The sequence below is a fragment of the Galeopterus variegatus genome, unplaced genomic scaffold (assembly GCF_000696425.1).
Source record: "Galeopterus variegatus unplaced genomic scaffold, G_variegatus-3.0.2 Scaffold1237, whole genome shotgun sequence".
In the NCBI taxonomy this organism is placed as follows: domain Eukaryota; kingdom Metazoa; phylum Chordata; class Mammalia; order Dermoptera; family Cynocephalidae; genus Galeopterus; species Galeopterus variegatus.
Window position 1 is genome coordinate 265128 of NW_007727348.1, and position 10266 is coordinate 275393.

The 10266-nt window shown below is 50.1% G+C and overlaps 1 protein-coding gene across 2 annotated transcripts in view; it reads left to right on the forward strand.

The window, feature by feature from the left end:
- USP2 (ubiquitin specific peptidase 2) overlaps window positions 1-8985 on the forward strand; it is a 26822-nt gene extending 17837 nt beyond the window's left edge. Inside the window, exons 3-14 of one of the 2 annotated variants that reach the window (XM_008575765.1) lie at window positions 3607-3657; window positions 4162-4285; window positions 4494-4605; window positions 4892-5002; window positions 5382-5446; window positions 5638-5741; window positions 5830-5910; window positions 6061-6139; window positions 6357-6464; window positions 6651-6771; window positions 7038-8136; window positions 8369-8985. In XM_008575765.1, coding sequence (XP_008573987.1) covers window positions 3607-3657; window positions 4162-4285; window positions 4494-4605; window positions 4892-5002; window positions 5382-5446; window positions 5638-5741; window positions 5830-5910; window positions 6061-6139; window positions 6357-6464; window positions 6651-6771; window positions 7038-7125 — 1044 coding nt within the window. In that variant the 3' untranslated portion in view covers window positions 7126-8136; window positions 8369-8985. Of the gene's footprint in view, window positions 1-6; window positions 332-3606; window positions 3658-4161; window positions 4286-4493; window positions 4606-4891; window positions 5003-5381; window positions 5447-5637; window positions 5742-5829; window positions 5911-6060; window positions 6140-6356; window positions 6465-6650; window positions 6772-7037; window positions 8137-8368 lie in introns of those variants that run through there. The other variant, XM_008575766.1, reaches the window with a different exon arrangement.
- Window positions 8986-10266: the final 1281 nt, after the last annotated feature.

Sequence of the window (10266 nt, forward strand, 5' to 3'; positions counted from 1 at the left end):
GGTTGAGGCGGAGCGGCGCGCGTTCGGGCCCCGCCGGAACGGTTACCGCCGGGCGCCGCGGACAGCGTTCTGTGGCGGCCTCGCCATCCCCGGCAGCTGTCCGAGCTGTGGCAGCGCGCGGGGACTCCCCCGCACCCGGGTTGCAACGTTAGGCGTGGGGCCGACCCCGCCGCACGCCCCCAGCATGCGCACTTCGTACACCGTGACCCTGCCCGAGGAGCCCCCCGCCGCCCCCTTCCACGCCCTCGCGAAGGAGCTGCGGCCGCGCTCCCCTCTCTCCCCGTCCCTGCTGCTCTCCGCCTTCGTGGGGCTGCTGCTCAACAAAGCCAAGGTACGCGGGCCCTTTTCCCGGACCCCGACGCCGCGGGCCTGGAGTTTCGCCGCCTCCCGCACTCCCCCCACCCGCCACGCGCCCCTCGGCGCGGGGACGGATTCTTCCCAGCCCCCACCCCTCCTTTCCCAGGGTCTCCCGGCAAGGAATGCCCCCGCCCCAGGTGATCGCACGCTTACTCGCGGCCCCCTCCCCTGGTTGAGGTCCCAGCCCGTGAGTCTCCTTCCCCCTCCGTGACCCGGCATCAGGTGGCTGTCGACTTCTTAATTCCTGGCTCCTATCAGGACAGGTGCGGGGAAGCGTAACCTTGACTAGGTCTCAGCACGCTGGACTCTGCGGGGTGACTCCTTCAAAGCCAAACGCCAGCAAGGAAGGCTGGTCAGAAAGGAGCCGCCTCTACCCTCACTGTCCCCAAAGGACTCTCTCCCAAGGGAGGGTTGGTGACTGGTCATTTGACCCTGTGAAGGGCAGAGGAGTCGCGGACAGGAGAAAGGGCAACTTCCCTCTCCCCGCCCCTTTCCAGTTCTACGAAGTGGACAGTGGCTCCCTCGATTGGAGCAGCCGCCCCAGAGCAATGCTGGGGCTAAGGCTGGGCGCTGCCCCCTTGGGGAAGGGAGAAGGGACCTGAACTTGACAGGTCTTATGTAACAAGCACCAGCTCCCGTGTTGGCAGTGCGTGCCCTGCCCCGTGCCAGGGCCACACCAGGCTCCTTGGCTGCAGCCAGGACTCATGGCTGACCCTCATGGAACAGGGGAAGTAAGCAGGAAAGCCCTTGACTGGGGCTTGTGTGAAGTCACAAGCCTTTATCAGCCTTTCCGACGAAGGCCAGTTTCTAGATGCTCCTCCATATTAACCGAGGGAGGGCTCCTCTGAGTCCCCACTCCTCCCCTGGAAGGTGAATACTGTCTGTTTATTGATTGTGGAGGTGGAATAGTGCTTGCTACGGATCCAACACTAGCTTTGCGGATGACTGAGTGTAAGGAAGCTCTGGGTGCACTTTCTCAGCTCTTTGCACGGGAGTCCCAGCATAACAGCTGGAGTCATTTCCTTCTCTCGCCTTCTTTCACTGTGAGAGGCTGCCTGTGCAGTCTCTCTCTCACCTTCTCCAGTTCTAGCCTCTTTGTCCCCCTGTCAGCCCTGAGGTAGGATTGTTTGCCCTGTAAGAAAGGTCACTCCTGGGACGTTTTGTTCCTCTCTAGAATGGAAAGTGCTGACTTCCCTGGAGCTCCTGATTTCCTATTCATGGCAGAAGAATATCTGGCTGGGCATAAAGCAGCCCTGCTCACCCCTCCACCCCACTCCCCAACTCCTGTTATTCACCCACCTTCTACACAGAGCGCTGAGAAATTGGCTCAGGAAATTTTACACAAAGGCACAACTGCCACCCTAAAGAAAAAACAGAAAAAAAAAAAAAAAATCCAGAGGGTCCTAGTGGATGCCTTCCAGGCTAATAGAAGGATTAGATCCTCCAGCATAGTAACCATGGGTGATGAAATGTTCTTCTTGACCCTCACTCTGCTGGGTCACAGTGAAAAGTGTCAGCATCCCTAAAGCACCACAGGAGTGCCTCTGTAGACAGTGCCTCCAGTTCCCCATTTCCCCACCCCCGCTCATGCTGAGTGCCTGTTGTCTCAGCTGAGGGCCTGCTCTGGTGGACATTGACATGGTCACCAGTGGAAGAATGCTGTGCTTCTACAGCCTGTTTAGACAGATGTCATCTGAGGCACAGGGGTTAAGAACTAATAAAGTGCTGCCAAAAATAGGTGTAACCATAGGTATTCTGTTGTGGGCAAACTTTAACGTTTGGTTCTGAATGGGCAAAATGGAGATTTCTGCAGCATTATTGTTGAGTCCTGAGAGAGTCCTTCACCAGTTCTGCCCAAAATGCTGGTAAGGTCCCAGGGTATTATCCCTCTTGCTGGAACATCAGGGTTTAGACTGTCAGTAAGGTAAGATTCAGATTTTGGTTGGGGTCGTATACTGCTAGCCAAGCAGAGTTCTTCAAGGATGCTTGTGCCCACCTGCTGCTACTAGGCTTTTCTCTCTAGGTTTAAACCAGGTCTCTTTTCTGGGTATGTTTTCTTCCCTATCTGTTAGTGAATATACCTGACAACGGCCAGGGGAGGGATGCTCTTACTTGGTGGGATCAGCAAGTCAGTTCCTGAGAAAAGCCCTCCTACAGCCTGCTCCTCTCCTCACCCACTCCCCCCACCCCCCAGCTGAGAGCCTCACAGGCTTTGAGCTGCTGACAGCCTCATAGGCTGTCAGCACAGGGCATGAGTAATTTTAGCTGAGTTATTTCAGGCTCCTGTTCTGATCAGGGTTGAGCTGGCCCCACGCATGCCCCAGCCAGTGCTGCTCGGGAGTTGCCTGCTCCCCAGTCCCCTCCCTGAGAGAGGGGGTGGCAGACTCATCTGCAAACTGTTTCTTTAACCCTTTGAGCAGAAGGTTTTCTGACTCCTTGGAGGTATGCCCAGGATCAGCCAACAGACCTTGACAAACAGTGCTCTGAGTCCTCAACCTAGCACCTGTTCTCTCTCCAACCCCCTCACCAGCCTCCACAATAGGGACAAGAGCAAAAGTGGCACCTTCAGCCTCTACTTGGTTGCAATCTGCCATCACAAGGGTTCCCAGCCAGTGGCCAGTCAGGGTGTTGAAATCCGAGCCAGAAAGGGAGGATTCTACCAGCCTTTAATCAGCCCTTAGGAGCTGAGCTCAGCTGGAAGGAATGCCACCTGTCTCTGGCAATTTAGAACAGTAGGCCGACTTGAGTTTTTCCCAGCTGAAAATCGAAACTCAGGGTGTTTTGTCATTTAACTTTTCAAAACCTCCTTGAAGTGCCTATTATGACAGCTACTTTTATATATTAGACTTCCAGGAGTACAAATATAGGTCATCTGAGATAGCGCCTGGATTTGAGACTTGAAATTTCTGTAGTCAGGAGGCACATATGTACTCACATATATGAATTCCTAGTCTCTAGCTCTAATCTCCAGTCTCCACTGTTAGCAGAGAATGAGGAATAACGTAAAGACTTAGGGAAATAGTCAGTAAATGGAAGCAAAACCTTCAAGAATATTTTTGTTGTGTGTTGAAAATAACAGGATTCCTCAATCCTCCTTCTTGCAAGGTACATAGACTGAGATGGAAAAGAGAGTAACACATGTGGCCTGCTGCCTATGGCTCCAAGTAGCAGCAAGTTGCATGAGAGAGCTGAGCACAGGCCCAGCCTCTTTGCCTCAGCCTTATTTGCCACGTGTTCTTTGCTTTACAGAATTCTAAGAGCGCCCAGGGTCTGGCTGGTCTGCGAAACCTTGGGAACACGGTGAGTTCTTCCCAGCCCAATTTCTTTCCTGGGGCCACACCCTCCTATCCTGACTGGGACAACCTAACCAGAGTCCCCTCTGGCTTCAGCCCTCTCCCTACCCTCTAGGCTAGTCGGTACCTGCATTTCCTGGCTGGTGTTTCACAGAATTGCCAGGCTCTGCCTCATCCGCCCACAGCAGAAAGCACTGCCAAAGGGGAGTTGCCCTTCTAACTGTCAGCTTGCTACTTTCCTGGATCCTTCTCCTCCAGGACATCCATCACTTCCCACCCAATTCTGTTCATCACACCCCCTCCATTTTGCATACCTCTGTAGTGAATAGCCACTGACATCACCTGTGCCCATGGGGTGATTTGCCTCACTTCACCGCTTTCACTTGTGAAAAAAGGAACTTGAGGCCTTTGAGAGGATTAATTTCTGGGTAGATTACTTTGGTACTAAGTAATGGAGATACCAGATGGAGTTCTGGTCTCCCCCAGTGATTGTCTGGACCGTCTCTTGCAGTGCTTCATGAACTCGATTCTGCAGTGCCTGAGCAACACCCGGGAGTTGAAAGATTATTGCCTCCAGAGGCTCTATATGCGGGACCTCAGCCACAGCAGCAATGCACACACAGCCCTCATGGAAGGTGAATGGCCCTCCGGGGGCGAGGGCCCACTTCTGCTCTTGACGCTTGTCCACTCTACCCAGGCTGTGCTAGTACCTGTGTTTTAGATGTACCTCTCCTGTTTTTCTTTCTTTGCCTACTTTTTGTTGGTATTCTAGTCTCAGAGTTTCCTATGGAAAATATCTCACCTGTCCTCCACGCTCCCTCTCTGCCCTCTCCTCTACAATAGAATTTGCAAAACTAATTCAGACCATATGGACTTCATCCCCCAATGACGTGGTGAGCCCATCTGAGTTCAAGACCCAGATCCAGAGATATGCACCGCGCTTCGTTGGCTATAAGTAAGGGCCTTGCAGACATGTCCACCCCAAGGTGGGTGGTGGCAAGAGCAGATATTGGGAGGGGCGGCCCATGGCTCTACTTGGGAGAGTACGGTGCTGATAACACCGAGGCTACAGGTTCGGATCCTATGTAGGGATGGCCGGTTGGCTAACTGGCTGAGTGTGGTGCTGACAACACCAAGCCAAGGGTTAGGATCCCCTATCCGGTCATCTTTTTTTTAAAAAAAAAAAAAAAGCAGATATTGGGGACAAAAGTTATTGCTCACTCTCTCTTTGTGGGGTTCAGTCAGCAGGATGCTCAGGAGTTCCTTCGCTTTCTTCTGGACGGGCTCCATAACGAGGTGAACCGAGTAACAGTGAGGCCTAAGTCCAACCCTGAGAACCTTGATCATCTTCCGTAAGTAAGAGGAGAAAGCTGTGGGGAAGCAAGACTTTTGTGAGCTTGATTTTTTTACCTATATCTTTGGGGGTAATGATTTGGGGAGAATCAGATTTACTTTTGAAGATTTAGTATCTTGATTGAGATAGACCCTTAGGGCCGGCTCGTGGCTCACTCGGGAGAGTGCGGTGCTGATAACACCAAGGCCCCGGGTTCGGATCCCATATAGGGATGGCCGGTCAGCTCACTGGGTGAGCGTGGTGCAGACAACACCAAGTCAAGGGTAAAGATCACCTTACCGGTCATCTTTTAAAAAAAAAAAAAAAAAAAAGATAGACCCTTAAACTTATCATGGTTTGACCTTTGACCCAATTGTCTTCCTCTCTCTGGTTCCCAGTGATGATGAGAAAGGACGACAGATGTGGAGAAAATACCTAGAACGGGAAGACAGTAGGATTGGGGGTAAGTGCATGGATGGGGTGAATGCCTACTTTTCTGTTCTTGCCTGAGCACAGCATGAAAAGCTCTAAGAATCATCCTCCCAGGAAGCTCGGTTTCTGCTCAGGGTCCAACAAACTAAGACAAGAGCACTGAGAAAAGACCATGTGCTCACCTCCCTGTATTTCAGCAACTCATGGCCTTCTCTTCTTCAGATCTCTTTGTTGGGCAGCTAAAAAGCTCCCTGACGTGTACTGATTGTGGTTACTGTTCTACAGTCTTTGATCCCTTCTGGGACCTCTCACTGCCCATTGCTAAGGTATGCACTCCTGTTGTCCCACCTTTGGAACTCCACTCCTATCCTTTCGTGTTGTTGACTTCTGATGTTTACTGTTTTCCTCTCCCAGCGAGGTTATCCTGAGGTGACATTAATGGACTGCATGCGGCTCTTCACCAAAGAGGATGTGCTCGATGGCGATGAAAAGCCAGTAAGTCACCCTTTAGTAACAGCAAGAACAAATTTCCATGAGACCCGTCTGGGGAAGATTCTGGTCCCAGCAGATCCATCCGAACAGTTACTGGATTCGGGCCTGTTGACATTTCCAAGTTCTTCTAGCTCTGTTTGTCATGTCTTCCAGACATGCTGTCGCTGCCGAGCCAGAAAACGATGTATAAAGAAGTTCTCCATCCAGAGGTTCCCAAAGATCTTGGTGCTCCGTATCCTTAAGATCCATTAGGGCAGGGACATGACCTTTGAGGTGACTGATGACAAGGGGCCAAAGAGTGAGGGGAACAGAGTAGGAAAACGAAACTTGTGGACTTTCCTTTTGTTGTTTGCTTTTCTGCTTCCTGAGAAAAGTACACGTGCCTGTTTAGAACTCAGTTTGATTCTATTCTTGCTACATTGTGTGTCCTTGACTCACATCAATGCCAGATCTGAAGCGGTTCTCAGAATCCAGGATACGAACCAGCAAGCTCACAACATTTGTGAATTTCCCACTAAGAGACCTGGACTTGAGAGAATTTGCCTCAGAAAACACCAGTGAGTATCTCGCAGCAGGAAGGGAAGCATCAAGGCACAAGCGTCTGAGATACAGTTGGGAGGCAAAGAGGTGGAGGGAAGCTGCTGGAGTGAGTTATGAAAAGATTGGGAATAGAGAGGCAGGAAGGAGGGAACATGGGGGCAAGGAACACCTCGGGGGCTTGACTCCTTCTATTTCCTCCTCAGACCACGCTGTTTACAACCTATATGCTGTGTCCAATCACTCCGGAACCACCATGGGCGGCCATTATACAGCCTACTGCCGAAGTCCAGTGACAGGCGAATGGCACACTTTCAATGACTCCAGGTGAGAGAGAGGTCTTGGACAGGGCTCCTGGCTGTCAGACACCTGCACCTCACTCGTCTGCATGGCTTCCACCTTGAAAGGACAGAAAAGGTCAGAGCCAAAAAGCTGTGTGACACCCAAGAGTCTACTGCCCATTCAAAGGCTCTCTAAGAGACAAGAGGTTGGCTTTGGTGGATAGAAGAGAGGTTAGAGACTTAGCCACTCAGCTCTGTGTCCCTGAAGGCCTCCCTCACCAGGGCTCTGACTTTATCCTGCTCTCTCCACAGCGTCACACCCATGTCCTCCAGCCAAGTGCGCACCAGCGACGCCTATTTGCTCTTCTACGAATTGGCCAGTCCACCTTCTCGTATGTAGCAGTGAGGAACTATAACCCTTCTCCTTTCCATGTGGTGGCCCCACACCCTAAGTTTTAAAAAAAAAACAAAAACAAACGAAAACCTGACAAATAGGAGAAAAATAAACTAAACACTGCCGAGCAGAAGTGGATTTAGCCTGGTCAGGGTCTGGAGTGGGGAGCCAGGTGCTCCTGAGCCGTGATCTAGCGAGGAAGATTGACTGGACATGGAGACCAGTGTCAGCACAGTGCTCCCTCGGCTTCTCTTGTTTGCATTTTTAAGCTTGTTTTTTCCTGCGTGTAATAAACAACAGTGGTATGTGGGGAGAAGATCCTCATCCACCAGCTGCCCTTTCCAGCCCTCACGCCTTCTGGGAAGACGGCGCCCTCTGGAGCCTGCTGGGAGCATCGCTGCCTGGAAACGCCACGCCGCTGAGGAGCCTGGCGTCCCATCTCCACCAGGACCTGCTCACCGGTCCAGAGCACGAAAACACACATGAGCCAAGAGCCCTCTTAAAGCTGCTAACTCCAGGGGGACAGATGAGGGGACATCTTTGAAAAAAGCTGGTTTTGGTTTTTAAAAACCCACCTTTTCAGACTGGAGATGCTCTCCTTCACACCTCATCACAGCTGGGACATTGTACTGGTCCTTTTTTTCTTTTTTTTTTTTAATTTTTCAAGTACATCTTTTCTAAAGCTAACCCCTTGTGGTGCTAGGTGGGTGTTGGCCAGGCCCCAAGCACAGTCACAGTCACACTAGATCTGGGATCTAAACAAGTTTTGTTTTTTGAGTTTGTTTTTTTTTTTTTTTAAATGTTTTGGATGGAATCTAGTTGCCTCCAAGAATTGTGCCTTATAGCATTTGGGGACCAAGGGGTAACTGCCCCTCCCTGAAATGTCCATCAGCCTCTTCCCTTTTCTCCAGTGCCATGTTCAAATCTGCTGGGGGAAATAGGGGTCCTGCCCTTAGCCCTTGGCATGCTGTGCATTGCAGTGAGAAGAGGAAAGTAGGTAAAAGGAGATTTCTTATGATAGTATATCAAGTTCTTCCTGCCCACTTTCTCTAATCCCCAGGCTACTCCCCAGCTGTTTGAAGGATAGCACAAGCCCCTCACCCCTAGAGCTTCTCTTACCTTTTATTTATTCTCTTCTTAACATCCCTTTTCCCCCCATCCCCTTCTCAGAGCCTCATAGGCACAGGCCCTTTGGACCGAGTTTCTCAGGGGTGCCCATTGGTCTTCAGCCCTGCCCTGGGAGCTGGAGATAGTATATCAAGTTCTTCCTGCCCACTTTCTCTAATCCCCAGGCTACTCCCCAGCTGTTTGAAGGATAGCACAAGCCCCTCACCCCTAGAGCTTCTCTTACCTTTTATTTATTCTCTTCTTAACATCCCTTTTCCCCCCACCCCCTTCTCAGAGCCTCATAGGCACAGGCCCTTTGGACCGAGTTTCTCAGGGGTGCCCATTGGTCTTCAGCCCTGCCCTGGGAGCTGGAGCCTGGGTGTCTGGGGACATCTTGCCTCAGTCATATGATTCTTTCCCATGGGCTTGATTTTGCCCTAAGTAGTTGGACAGAGCTCCATGCTGTCTCAGAGAGTAAAGCTGCTCAGTACTAAGGCATGGAGCTCTGCGCACCTTTGCACACCTGCACAGCTGGGCCTGGCTCATGCCCTTTGGAGCCTGGACCTTCCAGTGCTCACAAGAGGAGGCATCCGAGAAAGACACCCTGAGTTTAACTGGCCTGACACCCTTCTCCAGAGAAGACCTGTGAACCTGAGCTCAAGGGCTGGTGTACACTTGTTTACTGTGTAAGCAAGAGTAGGAGAATGTCTAATGTACAGTGGAACCTTGTACAGAATAAATAATAGCTTTGAGAAATAAGTCGGTAAGTAATGGACTCTTGATTTCAGAGGGATCTGAACCCAGGAAGGACACATAGCATTTTAGTGGCTCTGAATTTCACTTCAGTTTATAAATTTCAAGTTCTAGAAAAAGTTAACTACCCATTTTTTAAATTTTTCAATTCTGTAAGAAAACTGAAATAGTACACATTTTGGACACAATATTCTTCATCTGGATTCACTGATTGTTGACTTTTTGCCACATTTGTTTATATGTACTTTGGGCCAAAATATGTAGGGATGAGGTGTCATGTCACCATTTCTAAATACCTCAGCATACATCTCCTAGGAATAAAGACATAACACTGTTTTGACACCTAGGAAAATTGGCATTTCTAATACACATTTCTTTAAATACATATATGCTTCCCCCCGCCCCAAAAAGCTGCAGGATTTTTTCTTTTTTTTTCTTTTTTCTTTTTTTTTTTTTTTGTGGCTGGCCAGTACAGTGATCCAAACCTGTGACCTTGGTGTTGTAAGGCTGCTCTGACAACTGAACTAACCGGCCAGCCTTAGTATCTCCTTTTTAACAGGTCGCATGGGTACTCTGGGTTCTTTGTTAGAATACTTGAGTGCCTGTACAGACCTATGATAAGCTAAAACAGGTCTCTAGCAGCTGTTGAACACAGCAAAACTTGCTCTTTGAGCAGAGTGGCTTTACCTAGATGTAGAATGATCAGAGCTTGGTCCTTGATAAAGGAAAGATCTCAACTCCCCCCAACCTCCCAATACTTAAAAACAGCTACCTTTATGTTAAAGATTTTGTTCTCTAAAGTACTTTTTTCAGAACTTCAGATTTAGTCCTGTAAAGAGATTGCCTCTTTTGTATACTCAGGGACATTGTCACCTTTGATTTTCTCTCTCAGTACTGTTTTTTGTTTTTTTTTTTTAAAGATGACCGGTAAGGGGATCTTAACCCTTGACTTGGTGTTGTCAGCACCACGCTCACCCAGTGAGCAAACCGGCCATCCCTATATGGGATCCGAACCTGTGGCCTTGGTGTTATCAGCACCGCACTCTCCCGAGTGAGCCACAGGCCGGCCCAGTACTGTTGAGCTTTTCCATTTCTACCACTGGTTGAGAGCTAGGGAAGCTAAAGTCTCCACCAGCTAAGCTTGGGATGTTTCATCAGGATTCTTCCTAACTGCCATCACTGCTCCAGACACTGAAAAATTAAGACCTAATTATTGCGTCCTTGCTGAGACGGACACACACTGTCATCTGAGTCCTGTGTGCTGCTGTCAAACCTACCTCGTAGAGG